Source organism: Callospermophilus lateralis, chromosome 10 (assembly GCF_048772815.1).
Source record: "Callospermophilus lateralis isolate mCalLat2 chromosome 10, mCalLat2.hap1, whole genome shotgun sequence".
Lineage (NCBI taxonomy): Eukaryota > Metazoa > Chordata > Mammalia > Rodentia > Sciuridae > Callospermophilus > Callospermophilus lateralis.
This window is the reverse complement of record NC_135314.1, coordinates 35,965,299-35,989,008: the sequence shown is the minus strand read 5'-3', so window position 1 is coordinate 35,989,008 and position 23,710 is coordinate 35,965,299. Positions and strand designations below refer to the sequence as shown.

The window sequence follows — 23,710 nt, the reverse complement described above, 5'->3', positions numbered from 1 at the left end:
AGAGTTCAGAGCCCAGGCTAAGAAACTGGGTTTCCAAAACACAAATCAAGAAGGGAACACAAAGGACTCTGAGAAGCCTGGCTATTCAGAGGGACCACATGAGTACTCAGCAATGAAGCCCAATTCTAATTAATCGGCACTAAAAGTTTCCAGATGTCTCAGTCCATGGTTGGCCTACTCCTTTGCTCTGGTCCCAAGTGAAGCAGAGCATTATGGTGGAAGGGCATAGCAGAGGGAAGCTGTTCAGCACAGAGCAGCCAGGAAGCCAACTAAAGTCTAATGTCCATTTTCATCTGTGTACTGGAAAAGACCTCAAAACAAATCCTATTCTCACCTGTGAGCACTCCTTCATACATCTTCTACCCGCAAGGTTGAAAGGTTGTTTTTTTTTTTTTTTTTTTTAATCCTCCTTATCATATCCAGTTTTAACAAGGGAGTGCCAGTCTTAAATGTGGTTTTAACTAAGTCTGAAAGGGATGGCCCCCAAAATACTGGTAACACGAAGTAACTTTTCCATTGTACAAGGAATATTAATGAAACTCAGCTCTTCTTCATAGATTTCAAAAGGTTAGAGAAGAAAAAAGTAAGATTTATGGAGTACTGATTAAGGGGTTCTATTTCATTTATCTAAATCTTCCCAAAGTACCATTTTAAGTCAAACAGATGAGTAGAAAGTTAGAATTTTACTTTTTTATCAAATTTCTCTCACATGCTCTCTCACATGTCTGTGATGAGAAGTGGTAGAAGAACCAACTGTAAGAATTTTCTTGCAGGTATTCTGATGATTACTGCATTCAATATTAAAATGTTGTTTAGGCACATGGACTCAGAGAAACACTCTCTCCTCTCAGTAACAGAAAATGTTAAACCACTTGTACAACTGGATTGTGAGCATGATAGGTACTGCTCATATCTCTTTCTTTGTAGTAGTTAGAGAAAAATAAAAGTTTGAATTTCACTATTGATAAATGTGAAAATACTTCTACAAGTAATTTGCTACTAATCTCACTTTAGATTCCATTCAATTGTTCTACACTAACTGGGTTTTGTTTCATTTTTAATACCATTATTTTTTTATGTTAGTCAATCTATTTGTTTTTGTACATGTTCAAATCCTTTGAGAACAAAACAAGCTATATAGTCACTCTCCCTCAAAACTTTTAAACCAAATTTAATCACTATTCAGTGGTATAGAGGCAACATTTGAATAACTATTAAGGTTTAGTGCCCCAAAAGGATACCAAGGATTGTGTATCACATTCTTATAATCTATGAGGAGTAGAGTCACCACTGAAAATTACTGAGTTTATATTTTAGGTCACTTTTTGTCAAGTGATTGATAAATTCTGTATTTATATATTCTTAATCCCTTATTTACTTTCTTGTTTAAAAAAAAATACTAGGAGTTATGTTGCCCAGTCTAGGAAACCATCTAATAAAGAAGATAATTAATTCCTTTAAAAATTATTACATTAAAAGCTAGGCATGGTGGCACATATCTGTAATCCCAGTGGCTCAGGAGGCTAAGACAGGAGGATAGCAAATTCAAAGGCAGCCTCAGCAGTGAGGCACTAAACAACTCAACTGTCTCTAAATAAAGTATAAAATAGGAATGGGGATGTGGCTCAGTGGCCAAGTGTGAAAATACCAAGGAAGGTAATATTTTAAGTACTAACAATATCGGGTCTGTTCTTTTATTCTTGCCATGTCAGAAATCCCTTCCATGGGAAGGGAGGGGAGGGGAGGGGGGATAGTAGAGGAGAGGATAGGAAGGGCAGCAGAATACAACATACACTAGTATGGCAGTATGTAAAAACACTGATGTGTAACCAATGTGATTCTGCAATCTTTATACGGGGTAAAAATGGGAGTTCATAATCCACTTGTAATGTTTTGAACAACTACTACTAATAATAATAATAAAAAGAAATCCCTTCTAAAAGATTATATGAGATAGACTATTATATAGAGAGGAAAAAAATGGTTATTCAGGTGATCAATTCATAATTTGTTGTAATAAGCAAGGAAACAGATTAGCTTGTCCTCAGGATAATATTTTGTTGTTGTTGTTGTTGTTAACATTTTAATGACCTACAGAAATGTGAATATTACTTATCATTTCTGCTCTAATATTCAATGTGCTTAAAACAACATTTGTCAGTTTTAACCAGTCCTTCCTCTTTTTGACTTAAACAGCTTGTTATAAGTTGTGAGGTTACATCCTGCATGATTTGTAAAACTTACACTGGATACTTCATACTCAGTTTTCACTCCAGCAATTGTTCATAAATATAAAACCTCCAAAAGAGATGGGGATGTGAAGAACTAGCAGTCTTTTGCAAGTCTAGTTCTAGATCACAATATTTTATTAGGGACTCCTTAAAATTTTGTAATTAATGGAATGACAATCATAAATACTAAAAGTTTGATGTAAATATGAAAATAAGGTTTTAGTTCTCTGTTCTGTCTGTACTCTGTATTTTAATCCATGATGAAGTTCTCCCTTTAATAGTAAACTCCTCTCCCAGATAATTTACTTTCCAGGCATTCCTTGCTGAATGCTTGTCATGTTCTATCATGTGTGACTCTAATTAGGCATGATGTACCCTACAGAGATATTTAACCCAAGGATGTTTGATATCCAGGTTGTAAGCATGAAACCTTATCCCCAAATGTAAACAATGTAACTAATAGTCTGATGCAGATTCTCTACCACAATAGGCTTTACTGTGTTATAGAACTTGAAGAATTAAAAGGAACAAAAGCAGAAAACACATATTTGTGTACATACATGTACAAACAGATATATCCCACAGTGGGTTCTGTAAATATCATAGTTTAGCCAGTCTAATGACAGAGCATGATATATGGGTTAAAGATATGATGGGCAAAATAGAAGGAAAAACCATTAGCTGGTTGCATTGAAACCAAGAGAGAAAGGAACTGAATCATGATAAAGTTGGTCAATCAGTGAATTCTCTATAGCCAAGGAATAAACTTTATGGTTGTAATAGGTTCCCTCATGCTCCTTTCACTGACAATACCTCTTTTCACTTTATAGTAGCCTGAATGAACCTCAGGACAACTGACCAAGAGCTTGACATGAAAAGTCAATTTTCACTGGCAACCTCTTTCAAGAAAATATTATATATTTTATACAATTTTTCTTAGGCTGAATCAAAAAGGGTACACCATTTGATTGGAAAATATAAAAAAAAATTATTACCTGATTCCAAGCCTGGTGTTGTAGGGTAACAACTATATTTGTTTACATCAGAGTATGTTTTTTTCCTCTACTATACTAAAAACAATTACTTTATTGCAAACCCAAAAAATGATACAAGAGGATAGAAAAAAATTTAAAGTTCTCCATTAAAATAATTTTTTAAGAAAATAAAAATATCTGTGAAGTCTGTAAGCAGTAGCTAAATGAAAATCTTTTAAAGTATTACAATTCTCTAGTTACCAATTTATTTTATAAAGTTTTATAGCTTTAAGCACATGTGAAATTAAACAAGCTGCCCCTCATGTACCTATTTTAAAACCGAATCATTTATTGATTGATTATTGACTATGTTTCTGAAAAACTACCTTTCAGACTATACTACAATGTTTGTCTGCACCATGTGCTAATAGAGTTTTGTCAATTCTTTTTTAACAGGCCTTGTTTCCTCAGCAAAATATCACTTCTAAATAGCAATTATCCACTGGGATACTCACAAAGCTCAGTATAATATATGAATTCTTATAACTGAGAAAAAAACTGAAATTTCTCTTTTTTTCCTTCTATTACTAATTCTTAGTCCTTTTCTCTTCTTCTTGAAAAAAATATATGAATAGAAAAAATAATACAGAGGTGACCTCCAGAACATCAACAAATCTTCTCTCCAAGAAACCAACTAATACTTGTGAAAATTATTTACACACAAACACACACACATTTATGTCTGTGGAAATTACACTCATACAAATGAAGAAAAATCATTCAATAAAATCTGTTAAATCTCAGTAAGAATGGGTGAAATTTGTGGCACCTAAGTCATGATTTGCTCCCTGCTTCCACATCCTCCCCAACTCAGCATGAGGGGAACTTGCCTGGACATTATGTGGCCAAGAAGACTGAACTGACATCTCTATTCCATCAAGGGATGCAATATTTTTTTCCCAGGAGGAAAAAACCTGTGAGCATCTCTTATTCAGCTCATTCCTGCTTTTATTTGTAGAAATTAAACTCCAGGTGGCTAAGTGGCTTGGGTTCTCTTGCCTACCTGGTTCTCACTCATACAGTAAGAACAAAGGGGCTCAACGTTTTTTATTTCAGCTCATTCATAGAAAGAATAGTGTTTTTTAAACCAGAAGAAGCAGGCCAAAGAACCAGAGTCTACCATCACCCCTCTAGTTCCATGCTTACTTACAAGCAGAGGTGTCACACTGTAGACTCAGGCCAAGTCCCAAATTCAAGAAAAGCCACATAGAGGCTTTGCTCAGAGGAGAGTCAGGACATACATAGCAAGACAGTATTTAGAAGCTTTGAAGGAAAGAACTTTAGAACAAAGTCTCTTTTGAAAATAATGGAGACTTTGATCTAAGTCAAGTAAGAAGAAAACAGAAGTTACATGAGACTAACAAAGCTAAACTTATAAGCTGGTTTATCAGAGAAAATGAAACGAAGAATGAGTAAAGATGGGCCTTTCCATAGTCAACAAAAATCTCAAATATATCTTCAAAAACAAACAAACAAACAAACAAAAACCCCAGTAACAAAGGGTCACAAATTTAAATCAACCAGACTAAGGAACAATATGTACACATGGCATTGTCAAAAACAACAGAACAAGCAATTCACAAATAATGAAGGGAAAATACACTGGGTGTAATATGAAGAGAGATTAACAGAAAAATCAAACAAAGTTAGCATCAACAGAAGTCCTGCTGGAACTGCTGTTGCCCCAGGGTAACACTGCCCCTGCCAAAGGCTGTGAGAGCTGCCTGACACCATCCGAATCAGTAAGGAAATAAATGAGCAAATAACAAACTTTAGGGCAAGATCACTCTTCAGAATTATTATATTTTTTAAATGTTGTACATCCTGGAAAAATCATGAAGCATACAAAGTATCACAAAAGCGTGACCCCCTTTCAAGGGAGAAAAAAGGAGGCCTCAGAAACGACTGATAAAAAGACTCAACTGAAGGACTTAAGACAAAACTGCAAATGATCCATTATAAATCTGTTCAAAGTACTAAAGGAAACCATGCTCAAAGAAGTAAAAAAAAGATGTAATGACCATGACTTACCAAGTTATGAACATTGATAAAGAGAGAGAAATTGTAAAATGAAAAGCAAAAGGAAACTCTGAAATTGCTAGATAGAATTATTTTACTTCTATATAATGTCCACAAGAGGCAAAATTATTGATATAAAGCAGAACAGTGGTTGCCTAGAACCAGTTAGGGAGGTGGTTGAGTGGAACTAGCCATTGATAAAATGTATGAGGATTTTTTATGAGATGATGAAATGTTAAATTGATTGTGGTTAGAGTTTCATAGTTCTATAAATTTACTAAAAACTATTGAACTGTACACATTGAACTGTAAACATAGTTTAATTAGATTGCATGCATTATATCTCAATAAACTTGTTAATTATAAAACAATAAGTAAAAATGGCTAAGCCCATGTTTTGCCTCAATTATAAAAGTATGCAAATAATGGACCCTTTAACAAGCTATGGGTTAAAAAGAAAAAAAAAAAGTCTAAAGGCCATTCTCTTGGAAGTTGATGATTTTATGTTTTGAGTACTTTCAAGCTATAAATACAACAGTATAAAAAGAATGCATTTTAACAGTCATAGAGAAATTTATGATCTAACTCTAAGCTACATTAGTATTTAATAATGTCAATAAACAATCTCCATCAATTCATCATTATCAATGCAAACATAAGAAAGTCTACCAAAATACTCAGATACTGCTATAATAAAATGACAAGTAGACCATAATAACATGATGACCTATTTGAATCTAACACCTTTTGTTGATAAAATAATTGAAGAATCATTTTTTAATGCTATGATTTAGATATTTTAAAATGTCATCTGGAAAATACAATACACATTAAAATTTATTTCAGGGTTTTATGATCTTTGTGGAAATTAAAAACTGAAAAATGTTTTTAATGTCTTCTAAGTTCAAAAGGTCATTACCCAAAGGAGAGAGGAACATTGAACCTCTCTCTCCATATTCCACAAAAATCATGAAGCAGAATTCCATGAAATATCAAAAGTTCAACTTTCTTAGAACATGAAGAAGCCATAAAAGATCTTTTGGAAATGACCTGATGAAAATCTGAATAACAATTAAATTCCACTATCAGAAGATGAGCACTAAGAATCTAACATATCTGAATATTTATGTGAGTATAATTTCAGTATGACATAGATTAGGAAATCCTATATAATTGAGGCATGCACTTTCTTTAACCTTTAAAATAAATGCATTGGTTAAAAACAGGAATTTAAAATAAAGTTTAAAAACACTCTTTTTGTCAAAATTGATAAGTGAAATCCAGTTAAAAATATGAATTTATACATCCTATTATATATATGCTGGGACTTTCCTTTATCTTCTCACAAGGTATAAGAACCCATAAAAGCACTGAATCCCTTTGATTATATAAAGGGAAGCCTAATCTTCAATATGATTTTTAATCTAGAGTAGTCCATCAAAATGTATACAGACACATTTCATTCTCATTCATTTTATCCTCTTAAATTGATTATACAACTTTAAAACAAACAACCAGACAAAACTGAAGTGCCATACCATCATAACAAATGAATTATTCTTCTACATTTCAAAAATAGAGACAAGGACATCTGTTTCCAGCCTAGATGCAGTAACACTAATATTACCTTTCATTTGAAAAAAAAAAAAAAAACACTTAATAATGGACAGTGATATCTGAGAGATGGAAAACAAATTAACTGAACCCTAAAAATACCTATGTTTAATGCCTTGAGGATGTGATCCATGCATGGGGACCCAATATTGAACTTGGCAGACTCTCTGAATTAAGGAGATGGATCTGTACATCTATATATCTGAGAAGGCCAAATCACCTTTGAAGGGCAGAGTATTAAAGAGGAGAGTTCAAGAGAGATAATGGCAGATATCATCAGAGATCCTCCTCTATTCAGCAAAGTAAGGACTAATTAAGGTATCTGAATAGGGAAACTGAGGCTTGGACAAGAACCATCTGAAAGAATTATTGGAAATGGTAGATGGTGCTCATCCAGTGCTGGAATGGTGCCTGTTGTTACCAATCAGACTAAAAATACTCATAATTTAGTCATTAGTGATGACTAAAATGTAATTTAGAAAAAAGACTGCTCTGATCTCAACAAAGAAATTTAAAATAATCTCTGAAAGGAATAATTTTTAAGTAACTTACCAAGAGTAATGCTTAAGAATAGTTATGGAAATGTGAAAATATTCAGTAAAAAAAAAAAAAAAAAAGGTAAAACTCACAATATCTAGATCCAAGCATGAAACTACAACTCGTTCAAAGTAGCAGGAAAGTGCCACCTATAATAAGGAGATAGATCAACCATTTGAAGCAGACCCAGAACTAACAAGTCTGACAGAAACTACAAAGGCATTTGATGTACAAAAATTAATTTGAAATAGATTAAACCTAAATCTAAATGTTACAATTTATTGGAGTAATCTTTCTGACCTTGGATTAAGTGAAAATTTCTTGTAAACAATATAAAAGCATGACTCGTAAAGGCAAAAAATAGTTAACTGGACTTCATGAAGTAGTACAACTACTTTCCAAAAAATTTGGGCAATTTTTATTTTTAAGTAAATATATGTTTATCACATGATCGAACTAGTCCTCATCTAAGCACTTAGCAAAGAGAAATGAAAGCATATGGACATAGAAAGACTTAGATGATAATGATCACGAAAGCTTTAGTACAATTATTCCAAATTGTTAACAACCCAAATTCTATCAAAAGGAAAAGACAAACAAATTGTAGTATATTTACTCATATAACTGATGGTGAATTCAAAATATTTATGTGAAGAGAAATAAACTAGAAAAATAAAAGTACATACCATATGATCAACCACTGACACCTACAGGAAGCAATTGTTGCATCTCTTTCCTCTTTCATAGGACAATTTATGCATCTTACAGTGTTGCCTCTAGAATCTTTACATAATACATTTAACAGCATTCAGAAAACTCCAATTTCTGTACATGCATTTTCTCACAAGCACACACTCAAGTACAGACATACATATATCCTATATATAGCTGTTACTGATGTTGTTACTTTTTCTCACTTGATACTGTGTCCAGCATTGTCTTAACTTACACAGCAAGGACATTTTAAAATAGATAAGTATTAAAAATATATGTACAAATTAATAAATGTATGGTATATTCTTTAAGTTTAAATAATGCTTTCAATTAGTTCTTATGTAATGCAAGGACTAAACTCAAATGGTACAAATCTGTCCTTATTTTCTTTTATATTTATCTTCAAAGAATTTATAATCTCTAATTTATGTTACTATTTAATTCACTTCAAATGAAGGTTTATATGACTGATGTTAAATGAGTCATTGAGCTAAAACTAGTTTTGCAACATAAAATGCAGAAGTCAGATAGATAATCTACTCATATCAAAGTCAAACCCACATAAGTTCAATTGAAGAAAAGAATACAAAGAAAAAGCAAAAATAATTATATGGCCAATGAATATTGCTAAGAGCTTTGTAAAAGCATAATTTTCAGAAACATTAAAATACTAAAGTATGTATTGATTCAATTTTAGATAACATCCCTTTAGAATAGACTCCTAAGTTACATAGCATATTAAGAGCCATTTTCTAACTGTAGGTCTTTCTGGTCTCCTCCTTCACTTCTGAATACCTATTGACTAGTCTCTAATCCTGTGGATTTTGAATCAACTGATGTATTTGAGAAATATTAAGTTTTTTAATCCTGACATCCAGGAATTCTGATTTAGTGTGTCTTCTTTGAGACTAGGAATCTCCTTTTTTAAAAAAAACTATCTAAGGTGATTGTAATCCAAGTGGTCTAAGAGCCACCTTTTGAGAAACACAGCCTTAAGAAGTTCACTCATATCTTGCCAACTGCTGACAAGTTATTTACTAAGTAGCTTACAGTAAAATTATGCTATATTTAGCCCACTAGGAAATTAGCAGATGCACTATCTTTGATTGACATTAAAATATATGAAAAAACCTCTTCATACAGGGAAACACAGCTAAAGTCAACTCAAGTTTAATGGCCAAACATTTTGAAACACATGGTAGGTAATAAAATAAATAACATCTGCAGACTAATGGCAATGCTGTTGGGAGTTGATAAATTTCAAGGACTCGCCAAGGAACTTGGGTTTTGATGGATATGCACATTATTAGATGGCATAATTACCAGGATAGGGATAACATACCGAGAGAAGTTCTGTTTTAAATATGCTGCACATATGAAGAGAAATGACTATTGTAAAAGGTTAAATCTTAAAATTTCCCTCACCATAGATGTACTTTGCTGTGATCCAAATCTCTTTCCTGATTATAAGTCACCTAAATTCAAAAGCTTATTAACATGACTTTTTACATTCTATATAAATAATTCAATCTAAATATTTTAATAAACATTATTTGTGTCTGAACTATTTTATCTTCATGCCTTTCTTATTTTCAATGAGTAGATTTCATTATCCAGGGACCTGAATTGTATAGTGTTTGTCCCTAGTTTTGGTCCATCTCTCAGTATCATTCCCCTAGTTCACCTGACATTTATCTTCTCTTTCAGATAAATGCCTTGGTAAAATAATTGCACTGGTTCAGAATCCTATTAGCTTTGTGCTTAAAATGTCTCTTAACCATTCTTCCAAACCTCAGATTTTTCTCTAAGCTGAAGTTCTGGGTCTTTCTTTAAGAATATATATCCAAGCCCAATCTCTGCAAGATATATAAATATGAAAAATTACTCTGTCTTTTCTAGATCTCAACAAGCTTAGTCAATTACAGCAACACATATTTTTTATGTTATGGTTTCTGTAGTTTAGGAATCCAGGGTTTAGTTTGGTCCTGCATTTAATGTCACTGTACTAAATCAAGGTGTTGGATGGGGGTACCGTTCCCATTTAAGTTTTATTGTCCTCCTCAAATTTACTGGTTGCTAGCCTGTTCATTTCCCTATTCACTCATGGAAGGCTTTTATCTCTGAAGAGTTCACCAACAGTTACTGCCACATGACTCCTACAAACAGTTCAAAATAGCTGTTTTTTTAATTTAATTTAATTTTTTTTTCTTTCAGGTCAGGAGAAGAATATCTTTCTAATAGCTGTTTGTTTTCTTCCAGGTCAAGAGAAGAATGTCTTTCTGACACTTTACTCTTTTCTGAAGACCCTACTTCATTATGTCAACCCACTTTTCATAACCTTCCTTTGTTGGAAGGGAACCATAGTTATATCTGCAAGACCGCTTTTGCCATATAAGGTAACATAATCAAATTACGTTGATTATGACATGACAAGTCATGTCACTTCATAGTCACAATTCCCTCCTACTCTCAAAGTGAAAGGTTTACATTAGGGTGTGGGTCATTGAGGGTTATAGAATTCTGCCTAACCCATTAAAGTTAAACTTAGCTGAAAAAGAAAATCTCAAAATTTTGCAATAAGAAACACTCAAACTACAAATTATCAAACTTATACATGGAATGAAATTTTTAATGTAACTGTCAGCTCTCAGGGAGCCAAAAGATTTAGGAAGGCACTGCACATCTTTTTTGACACTAAATGGCAAATATTCAGACTTCCTTGCTACCCAGAAGATTAAAGACTTCAGTGAGTAACACCTGTGGTTTTGGATGCAGAGCTGCCCAGAGGCACCAAAGAAGTGTCTGAGTAGCTCCTGGAGGGAGGAAAAAAACAGAGTTAGATGGAATTATGATCATCTTATTCTACAGTTTAAAGCTTATAGACAAAAAAAAAAAAAAAAAAATGTCTCTCCATTGCCTACAGAATATATTCCGAACTTAATCTGTAATAAAAGATCCATGACCTATCTCGGCTCTCCTGCCTCCTTGTTTACCTTTCATGCTTATATCACACTTAAATTTCAGTTACTTCAATTGCATGTTTGTAACCTGCATAGATACATGGATTATTTTTCCTGAGATTGTCCTACTACTTCTTTCACTCCTAGCCCAGTAAACTCAGTAAAGTCAATAAAATGTAAGTTTCACTTTCATCAAAGAACAGTTGAGCCTTCACTTTTCCCACAAAGTAGGCCTGGTCTCTGCTTCTTTTGTACAAAAACTGTAGCCAGTTCATATATTTGTGCCAGGTAGATCTTATCATTATATGTCTATCCCCCAATTGTGAGTACCTTGAGGGACTATTTGTGTTTTGTTTGTTTATGTTTGCAGTTTTATTCGGGGGATTGGTACAGCTCATCAGTCATGATTTGCTGAGTATAATAATAATAGAAAAGATATAATATCCAAAATGTTCTTATGTACTGGACAACATTTTATGTATTGGTTTGTGTAGGATTTTTGCCAACAATATTTTGAAACAAGCATTTTTATCCTCATTAAACAGATGAGAAAACATATATTAGAGACAGGCTTTCTATGTGGATTACTGATATTTTTCATTTTACATTCTCTATGACAACTAGTCTCCAAAGAGGAACATGAGTATCACTCACACATTTAACACAATGCTAAAAGGCATATTCTCAGGTTCTACTTTAAACCTACTCAATCAGAAAATTTAGGGTGAGGATCCTGTAAGATTCAAGAAGCTTGATAAGGAATGATGATACCTGTTGAAATTTAAGGGCCACTGCCTTATAATCCAGTAATTTTCATCTAGAAACTTAAAATAATTTATACTTAGGTAATAATAGAAAAAAATAAAAAAATGTGTAGAGACAAATCTCTAGAGAAAATACTCTCCATAATTTGTTTAATAATTCCAAAGACATCATAAATATCTCCAAATCAAGGTTTTTATTTTCTTGATTTGAATCTTCATGCACCATAAAATACTGTGAAATTTGGAGGCATTTTTTAACAATGCCTCCAAATTGAATTCAATTTAATTTGATTCTATTAGACCCACTTTTCCCTTTGCTTTACACTCGGGATTATCTTTTTTAAAAGTGTCAAGTAATATTATACTAAAAACAGTCGGATGGTAATAGAAAGTCAAATTTTCATGTCTGAAAAGACAAGACAGTGTGAGATAAGAATGAAGCTCTCCCTGCAGTGAGGCATGTTGGCTAAAGGGGCTGTAGCGAGGAAATTCACTTGGCATATCCAGAGGACTGCAACTGTGATGAACACTCACTCTGTGCAGATGATGGCACTTATTTTATTTACATATATACACCTATAAAAATGAAGTTTACACTGCTCAGGAAGTTCACCATCTGACTGGGAAGAAAAATATGTAAATATGTAAGAATTGGATACAAAGAAAGAGTTCTTTAGACAAATGAAAATGTAGGGATAACAAATGCTCTGTAAATGGCCACGCACTAGTGGGTGTAAAAACAAGGAGGCTTCACAACTTGTGAATATAGAACCATATGCTGATTCTGTACATTTATGTCTTGAATATAGTTCTGGTCTTAATTCAGATGGCATTCAAGTATGGTGTTTACAAGATCAAACTTCAAACAGAATCTCCACCCCAAGATATCATCAAATCTGTTTGGCATTCAAATCAGAGGCTACATGGATTAAAAAAGTAAGTTCTTTTATAAAAATTTGAGTACATCAGTTTCTTATAAAGCTGCAATATTAAAAACAACTAATCAATATTAATGTACTTAATATGTTAGAGTCTATGACTTACCAGAGGGAAAAAGAGAAAAATCCTTGGGACAAAAATAAAAGGCTTAAAAATGGAGAACTGACTAATTATTGAATGAACTAATTATGTCAGGATGAATGTAGGTAACAGTAATTCATTGCAGTGGCATATTAAGGAGTGTGTTCTATCATGAACCAGAACGTTCATACAAAAAGACATATGTGATATATAAAAATTCACTGCCTATAGAATTCCTATAAGCTACAGAAAGAGGATTTTAAAATTATCCTGCAATTTAGGGCTTTCCATCAAAAGTACTTAAGCAGAAAACTGACCGTAACTGATTCTTGTCATAGTAAGATAACTCTGGAAGTAGGATGGAAGGTCTACTTAAGAAAGATTTAACTGAGTCTGGAAATGTCCAAACAAACATATCCTAAAGGAAGAATTAAAATGGATGTTAATAAACTTTACTAGAATACAAGAATTCAGTTAAATGGTAACTCATTTAGCAGAGTAAGCTGTCCAAATGTGTCTTAGGTAAGTATTTCCCAAAATTTGATCAAGTAAAATATGTCTATTATTTCTGAAATGAAGGAAGTGATTAGTATTGAATTATAGGTGAGATTCTGAGATCCTAGTTTTAGACACAATAATAATGAAAGAGCAAATAAAATAGAAAATAGACAAACTTTTATATAGATTATGATCCACAATTTTTTAGTAATATATGCAAATGTATAAGCTAGGTTTGCATGCCCATTACTAAGATTTAAATAAACTGTCTCAAGTTATTAGAATTAGAAGTTAAAGTAATCAGAGTGCTTGCCATAAACCTGTCTTATTGAAGTTTATGTTGAAAATAATAACTATGATATAAGCAAATTGTTTTATTAATCAGCAAAACAATTCTGTATTTATATGTTAATATATGTGCTAAATTGGGTTCAAGATAACCACATTTGGGGTTTAACAAAATCAAACAAACTAACCATACCAGTAATTTCCCATATAAACTTATTTCCTCCCTGAAAACTTCTCTGTGTATGTTTATGTGTGAGAGATAATGATAGAGAGAAGAGAGAGATGTTTGAAGCACTTAAATCACAATGTATATTTTAACTAAGACATGCAATTATTTTTACCTTCTATGGAAATTACTAGAAATCAGTTTTATTGATATTTATCTGGTTTTATTTCACCAATTTTGAAATTCCCAAAACCAATAAATTGAGCAATAATTTATACAGTTTCTCCATCTATAACTAAAATATTATATATGAATTTTAAATAGTAATATATACTTAGTGCTTACTATTGTCAAGCATGGACCTATACATTTTTTTATATATTGAACCATTTGTTTTCCCAGTTTTTGGATGAGGCATATATTATGATTTAGTCAGCTTTTTCACTGCTGTAACTAAAGGACCTAACCAACACAATTGTAGAGGATAAAAGGTTTATTTAGGGTCTCATGATTTCAGAGGTCTTAATGCTTAAGTGGCTTGCTCCATTCCTTGGAGCTCAAGGCGAGGTAGAACATTATGGCAGAAGAATGAGGCACAGGGAAGCAGCTCATGCAGTGATCAGAAAAGAGAGAGGAAAGGACTCCACTCTCCAGATACAAAATATATACCCCAAAGCCACATCCCCAGTGAGCCACTTCCTCTAGCCACACCCTACTTGACTCCAGCTACTACTCATTGAATCTCATCAGTGATTAATTCGCTGATTAGGTTAATGCTACAACCCAATCATTTCTCCTCCAAACTTTCTTGTATGGTCTCACATGTGAGCTTTGGGGAACACCTTACATCCAATATCATAACATATTAGGTTTAGACTTCTTGTACATAAAAGGAAAATGAAGCACACAGAGATTATATTATACCTTTTTAAAATTATCTGATTTAAGAAATGAGAAAATTTTGTCCAAAGTACATTTGATCAGTGAGAAATAATGAAAAGTATGTAAAGTTTACTTTTTTCAATATATCATACTAGTTTTAATACATTAATTTTGATTTGGGGAAATTTTTTTTGTTTTTTTTTACCTTTAATTTCTTTGTCATTTTTGAACCATCTTATGTCAGCTGCAGGTTTGCTACCAGATGTTTTACAAGTCAGCTGCATTAAGTCTCCCTCCATAACTGGTGATGAAAATCCACTAATTTGAGGCTTCTCAGGAACACCTGAAATTTAAGGAAATGAGCAAAGTGAGCATCATTCTCTAGGGATGATATAAACTTCTGCATAAGAAAACAAACTGCTTTAGATGTGTGTGTGTGTGTGTGTGTGTGTGTGTGTATACTTATATAAAATATTTAAAAAGCTTTTGAAATGCATATAGTCCAAAGTAGTTTTAAAATAAATTGTAAACTTTTACCTGCAAATATATTCTTTGTACATCTTAAAAACAAGTATTCAGTATATTTTAAGATTTGCCAGTAGAAGAATTGAAGAAGAAAGATTGCATTTGTGAAAAACAAAAGTTTCACAAAACATATTTCTGTTTTTTAAATTATGCTAAATTTGCTATAATACCATCTGATTTGATTAAAAGAGCACCTTTATCAACTGATTTCATAATTCTTTAACACTTAAAAAGGTATTATTATCCTGTATGTACTTTTTTCAAGAATATGAATTTTAGAATAAGTGTTTCATCATTAATCACACCTTTACTAACCTTTCTGTCATCTAAAGTAGAAAATGTCTCCTGAGGGCATTTATAAAAATACAATTGTAGTTTTGGTAAGCATGTTATGTATTATTTTTAATGCTAACCACTACTACCTTTTCTACTCCAAATTACCATAAGCAGATAACTAATACAGAGAAATAGAATTTAGATGATTTAAAAATTAGAATATTACACATTTCTTAAGCAATATTAGTCAGTTTTCTCAGTAGAGATATATTAAAACTTATTTTAAAAGTATTAAATAATAACAGCAGACTGAAGATTTTCTTGTTGAACTATTTAATTCAGTTTTGAAAATATTAAAATGTAAGAATGTTAGAAAAAACCAATATGAGAATCGCAAAGTAAATCAACAAGAAAAACAAAGATAAAGGGTCAGTATGCTTCAATTAACTACATAGTTGTTATTGCTTGTCTTCATCTTGATATTACACCATTGCTTTAAAAAAAAAAAAAAAAAATCTTTGTCCTACCACCATGCAATAAACTGGATGCAGCAGGCACCTATTCTTTGAATTCCAATTTGGCTCTCTACAAAATAATATATTAAGCTTAGGCAGTTGTTATCCTGAAATACTCCATTTTAGGGGCTATATCTTGTCGTTAATGGCAAACTTTCAGTGATTTTTATAAAATAGTCTCAGTAGGATTTGCAGTGGAGTATATTTCATATCCTATGCACAAAACCAATTCTCAAGCTGGATTAACTTTAATATTCCTATCTAAAAGAAGAGTCTGTATTGTCCTTTTAAATGCAATGTTGTGCCTTTATCTATCTAAAAGGGAAGGCAAGCTAGGGGCAAAAAAAAAATCAATTTTTAAGTTCCTCTAACTTGTTCAGTACACAGGTGTGTTTCAATGAAGTGCAACGATTTCAGCTGATTGGGGCACTGACATCTGTGGAATCACAGAGAGGTTCGAGCTGCAACTTTATTTCCTCAGAATCTCTATGAATGTATTGCTTTTTCATGTCACTTTAACCTTTGGGAAAATGGCCCAATACTTAGAGAATAAAAGCACAAAGAAGCTACAAGCTGCATGCACAAGTGACATTATGTACTTCATTTCGGATCCAGAAAATACAAATTTAAAAGGAAAGAAGTCCCATGGAAATGTCAGGGCCATTTAAATGCACAAAAGTACACAAAGGGGTCATTTTTGAAAGCCACAGGTTATTAGAGAAGGCCCTCACCAGGTGACTTATAAGATAAAACGTAGAAGCATACTATAGATACAAGTCGAACTCATTATATTCATTATTCTGTCAACTCATAAAAGGAGCAGAATACAAGATGTATAGATGATTTGATATAAAGAGGTCCAATTGGAAATTAAGAAAAGGAGTATGTGTTGCTAGCTACAGAACACAATGCCCTTGTGCCTTCTGAGGATGATATAAATCTTTGTACCTCCTTTTGACTATTGATAAAATGGAGGAAGCAAATAAATTATTTTTAAATGCCTTTTTTTGTAGTGTAGCAGAGAAGGAATTAGACTACATCTATAAATATGATCTTCAAACTACATTTTCTTACAGAATCATATTGCTATAGCAGTATGCATCTCTCTGGTTTTGTGATTACATGGGTTTAGTCTCCTGTACTTACCCAGAACAGTGAGATAGGCCTTGGAAGTTTTGACAGGCATTGTAAATAAGGAACAGGTGTATTGTCCTTCATCAGAGAGAGACACATCACTGACACTGATACTCAATTCATGCCAGGAAGCACGAACCAGCTCAATCCTATTGTCCCTTAAAGCTGGAAAGGGAAAATATTGAAAATGTGAATGGCAACATTAGAGAACAGTCGATACTTTCAGACCACATATTTTAAACACAATGCAATAAACATTTAATTTGGCTGTGCATCTAAATTTTGCTTCTTGAATCAGTTTAAAGGAAGGCTTAAATATACTGAAATATTTTATCTGATTTTTTTTAAAATCAAAGTAGAAAGTAGAATTAGGTGCTCCTTAGTGTTCTCAGAAATAACTTTTTAATTAAATGATTGAATCTAGTGTAATACTTTAGATGAGGTAGATACCGGTTGTGAAAATAGCTTTCCTTCACAAAGTCTTTCATGAAATGTCAGTGCCCAAAACAACTATGAACAAAATGGACTCACTTGTACGGACAGATAAATTTTGGAAACTTGAAACCTTGCTACAGTTCTTACAAGAGCCCCAAACAAAGAATATTGGCATATTAAAAGCTCTCTGAAGTAAAGACACTTGTTAAACTTTATTTTAATTTGATCTGATGTTTAGTTGAAAAATATCTATAATTAAGTGTACTCTGATTGGCTAGTGTACTCTGTTAATATATTCTTTGGTTTGAATCACTTTTCTGAGACAATACATTTGTTTCTCCAGAATATCTCTCAGAATTCTGTTGAGTTATGCTTCTCTTGACTTTATTTTGGGGAAAAAGGGTAAAAATACATGTTTATTATTATGTATTTAGTTAAGTACAGCATAAAATATCACATTAAGCTAGAGACATCCAAAAGAGTATTTTGAAAGAAAGAAAGATGAAGGAGCAGTGGTAGGGACACCAGGACCTGAGGGGCAGCATGAAGGCTACCTAAACAACAGTAAAAGATGATCCAGGCCCAGCTTTTCCTAACCAAACCAGGCAGCAGAGGTGGCATCAGCAAATTCAGTTTTATTACTGATCTAATGGAAGTTCCCCAGCCTCAGGAAGATAGGTCACCTGCAAGGGGAATCAAGGAGGATCTTCACTGACAAAGGACAACAATCACTTTCCTCCTCATCAGATTGAAATTCCCTTCATCATCTACAGGCAATAAGCAATTGGACAGTGAGGGTCCTAAAAGTAGTTCTTAGGAGCTAGAGAACCCCTTGCCCAACATGAACTAGTACAGGCCTGGCCTGGGGAAGCTTCTTTGCCCTTAGGCGATATCAATATAGATCAGTATAACTCTGAGTGGAATCTGAAAAGTCAAACAGACCATAAATTCCATGAAAATTAAAAATTAAATTAAATTTAATTTAATAAAATTAAATTTTATTAATTTAGACTCAGAGCCTGTAAATATAAGAAACAAACTGTGTGTTAAACCTAATCAAAAGAATGCCTCATAGAACAGTAGACCTAAAAAATATTCAGAGTTGCCTAATATAATAGCCAAAATGTCCAGGATATAAACAAAAAAACATAGTGGTTATACCAAACACTAGGAAAATCATGACTTAAATGAGGAAAAAATAACTAATAGAAGTCAATACTGATATGAATCACGTATTGGAATTATCTGATTAAGATTTTAGCTATCATAAAAATATTTTAATAAGCCATTACAAATTATCTTAAACAAAGGAAAAAGATAATAGAAAGTTTAACTAGAAAAATAATTAGAATTATAGATAAAAATTAGAATTATAGATATTAAAGTTTAAAGAACCTAAATAAACCTTATTGGATTGGCTCAATAGGACAATGGAGATCACAGAAGATAGAAACAACAAGTTTAACCCAGAGTAATAAATTTAGCCTGATCTGAAAAACTGATAGAAAATATATATGAAATAAAAGAAAAACAAACATAACAGACCTCAGGGAACTACAAGATAATAAAGCTATATTCAACATCGGTGCCATTAGTGTCCAAGGAGGAGAAAAAAGAATGAGGCTAAAAGAATATTCAAAGATACAGTCATTAAAAACTTGCCCAATTTGGTGGGTACATTAATGTATAGAATAAAGAAAATGACAAAAACCTCAAGTTGAAAAATTCCAAAGACCATGTTAAAAATTAGAAATTTCATTTTAATGTATGTCAAAAAGCTTGAAAGCAACAAAGAGAATGGCAGGTGACATTTGAGAACATAAATGCGAATGACAAAAGATTTCTCTTTGGAAATCATGGAGGCCAGAGACAATGGCACATTTTTTAAGTACTGAGAAAAGAATTACAAGGAATTCTTACCCACTGAAACTATCCTTGAAGAATTGGGAGAAAATAAGTATATTCTCAGAAGAAGGAAAATTAAGAACATTTTTTTTTCTAGCTGACCTGAATGAAATAAAAGTTAAAGTGCCTTAGAAGAAAAATGATAAAAGAAGAAATACTGAAGCATCACAAAAAAGAAACAAACAAACAAAAAAATATGGGTGAATACAATACACTAAGTACACTGTGATAAATCACATATGTATGCTCCAATGTTAAGGACAATCACTATGAAAAGCACACACAATGATACATACAAAAACTCTATAAATAAATCAAGATGGAATCCATTTAAACAATGTTTTGAAGTAAAAACAGTAGACATGGAGAACAGAGTAGTGAATGCCAACAGTTAGAGACTGTAGAGATGTAGGACATGGGTGTGGTTCTTCAAGGATGGAACAAGGAATTCTTTGTAGTGATGTGTCTTGTGTCTTGTGTCTTGTGTCTTTATGTAGGTCCAGATACATGAACCTACAAATGGAATAACACACACATGCATATGTGCGCGCACACACACACGTACACACACACACAAATAATTATGTGTAAAAGTGGTGAAAACAAAATAAGATTGGTGGACTGTATTAGTGTCAGTTTTATAAGTTGTGATATTGTGTTATAACTTTGCAAGTTGTTACTTGGATAAAGGGCAAATGAGATCTCTCTGTATTATTTCTTAAAATTGCATATAAATGTATAATTAAAGTTGAATTTAAAAAAGTATAAACTTTTGATAGAGTCGAGGAAATGGTTAAGATATCAAAGCTTAAAATTTATTGCACACATTTATTACATAACGAGAGGATCTCCAATGCCAAATGTTGTCAAATCACCTACCCCTTTTATACATGCTTTTTAAAATTTGAGAATATTCTGAATTTTGATGAATTTAAATATCTTTAAGAAATCATGCCCGTGTACATTCAAATGACAAGTGCCTAATGTTTGAGTCCTTTTTCTACCATTTTGTGCTAATTCTCATCTCATAGGAATACATATACATGCAAATATTTTCATATCTGCTTTTTTATTGTGGAAAATAAGGATCTGATTTTGATGGTTATTGAAACTCTATTGGGATGCAGCACACATTTTTTTTTAAATGTCTATTTTATACTCTGTCTTCTGTATGCTATAATGTACAGGGCATGTTCAGTTGCCAGAGGAAAATAGTCAGACACAAATTGATTATTTTCACAAAAGGAACTCATGCTATATTAACCATTTTTCAAAACTATGATTTACTAATACATCTAATTTTATATTTTATATGTAGATCTAAGTTAAAATAGGCATGTAGTTATAACATACTTTTTCAAAAATGAAATCACCAAAAGGGAAAATTTCAAGTTTTTAGCATGGTACTGTATAAACAAAACACATTACCTACCCTTGTGTTCAATTTCATTTCCCCTAGAACAGATTCCACAAAGCATAGAAGTTTCAATAAATTGTGAGAAAAGGAATTTAACTCTTTTTAGACCAAACAATTTTGTGGAGTTAATGCATACAAATATAAAACTTTCATAAAAACATTAATTGAATGGAGTAAACCTAAAAATACTGACTCAAAACCCCAAGCCCAAACCTATATAAGATTAATTGATTCACTTCCATCTTGCTTATGGTAAGTGAACAATGTCATGTAGTATATAAAGTACTTTAAAATATATTTACAGGGATAATATTAAAATATTTTGAGTTTGAAATCATGACGATAACATAAAAACTTTAATATATGAAATGTTTTAACCAATTCAGCTTAGCTGTTTATAATTATTATTATGAAAGTATATTAATTATAAAAATATAATAATAATTAATTATGTAGTATAATAGTAATGATTTGCTTTCTATAATTATTATTACCTTTGACTAAAAATTAGGCTCTGAAAAGAAAAGCAGAATATCTAAATTTTAATATAGGCTTTGTTATTGATTAGTTATATGAACTTGAACAATTTTCTTAAATATTGTGCACTCATCTGCTGAGTGTTAGGTGTAGAAAATAATTGCTGTATAATAATGAAAGTAGGAGAAGAAAGTTCACAATTTTAGAACTGAAATATAAATAGATACAGATATTCAAAAACTTATAAACATATATACTCAAGAAACAGCCAAAATAAGTAAAGTTATTGTGTACTATGTTCATTTGCTAGATAATACAGCAGCCTAATAAGATTTTCACCAAATTGAATATTTTAAGAAAATTCTATATCCACAATGTTAATGTTTTCAAGTTCATAAGTGCTTACAATATCATCATTTACAGTTTACTTTAGAACAACATTTCAAATATAAAAGAATAAAGGAAAATCTTTAACAGTCCAAGAGATTTGTACTATAATTCAATGGGTTTCCTGTGAGCAGAAAACTTGTCTCAGTAGCTCAGCACCCTGAGCCTGCAGCTATCTGCACAGTAGGCATTCCGTGAATAGCCACTAAAAAAAAAAAAAAAAAAAAATGACAACTAAACTCTGCCTGTATATGATAAGAACAGAGTGAAAAAGAACTGAACTACGAAGTCCTCTTCAATATCTCTCCACAGGATGCCCCATGGGAGCGAAGCAAAAAAAAAAAAAAAAAGGAGGAAAAAAAGTTCTCATTTAGACACTGTTGAGCATAAAAGAGTTAGAAACATCATGTTTAAACAAGTAATGGATCATCGGAAAATGATTTGATGCTAAACAAATGATTTTACAGCTATTTTTTTTTACCTCAGTTTCTAAAAGAACATAAAATGTATAGTTAATAAGCAATCACCCATACTATTTAACTTTCTTTGAAGTACATACCAAATGTATAATGGAAAATATTGCAATACTGTAAGTCAAAGTGAATTTAATCTTTAAAAAGTCTTTCTTTGAAATACAGAATGTTTATCATTATTTAAATGTTCTTTTTAACAATAAATAAGAACCCAAACATGTCACTTACAAATCTTTAAAATTTCAAACATTTCCCTGGGAATAAATAATCCGAAAAATAAGCATTTGTAAGCATCATCATAGAGATTAAATACATGCTCACAGTTTAAGTTGGCTACATGAATGTCAGATCTTATTACCCGCTAGGTTTCTGCTATCCACTGGTGAGGGGATTTAATGGTTCAAAACTCTGAGTTCTGGAGAATTTAATCTTAGCTGCAAATAAGAAATATTGACCAATGAGTAAAAGTATATTAAAGAGTACTTAACTGTGAATAAATTTATTTCCCCAATATACTATTGGTTCTAACTTGTTCATCAATAATACAAATGCATATTTCATATTCATGTTGAATAAAATAAAAATTTCTAAGACAAAAACTTGTAGAATTTTAGTCACGATTTATAGTTGTTACTAAGAAAATTTATTGTTATATTTTAAAAGTTGCATATTAATTAGTTTTAAACCAAAGTAGTACTCTAGAATGATTCATTCAAAACTTACAGGCAGGGCTAGGGACGCAGCTCAGTGGAAGAATGCCTGCTTAGCATGGTCAGACCCTGGGTTAAAGTCCCAGAACCACCACCAAAAAAAAAAAAAAAAAAAAAAAAAAAAACCAGAAAACAAAGTGAGAACATACTAACAGTTTGTGTACATTCCTTTTATAGCTCTCCTTCCTTTAATGTTATATTTATTATAAAGAACATCTTGCCAGGAACTTTTCAAGTATCTTTAAATTGGTTTAATTCATATCACATTTTAGATGCTTAAGTAATTGTGTAAGTTCATATTATGTAATGATTTTTAAGACTAATAAAATGCAACAAGTACAACTTCATTTTTTTTACATTTTATCTTGTTCACCCATTTGACCTAAAACTTCAAAATTGGAATCATTTTACACAATAACCTATGTGTCATGGTACATATTATAGATACCCATTTTTAATTTATTGAATTAAATTTAATATGTGGATTACCAATATTTTGTGAAAATATTCTATAATTTTATATATTAACATTTTGAAAAATTCTATATATTAATTGAATATTGTATACTAAATAATTTTATTATAATTCACTGTATTCCATAGACAAGTACTAAAGAAAAAAACAAAATCAGAATAACAGAAGTTAGTTTACCTGTCATCCTGGCTACTTAAATTTTAGTGTTAATATAATTAATGCCTCAAAATCATATCATTCTACATCCATAGGGT

General features: G+C 31.8%; 1 protein-coding gene across 2 annotated transcripts in view; it reads right to left on the bottom strand.

Annotated features, from left to right (window-relative positions):
• Positions 1-17,244, bottom strand: part of Cadm2 (cell adhesion molecule 2) — a 151,858-nt gene extending 134,614 nt beyond the window's left edge. For both annotated transcript variants that reach the window (XM_076867884.2, XM_076867885.2), the window contains exons 1-2: positions 17,190-17,244; positions 14,933-15,070 (exon numbers count right to left, since the gene is read on the bottom strand). In XM_076867884.2, coding sequence (XP_076723999.1) covers positions 14,933-15,070; positions 17,190-17,229 — 178 coding nt within the window. In that variant the 5' untranslated portion in view covers positions 17,230-17,244. The remainder of the gene's footprint in view (positions 1-14,932; positions 15,071-17,189) is intronic.
• Positions 17,245-23,710: the final 6,466 nt, after the last annotated feature.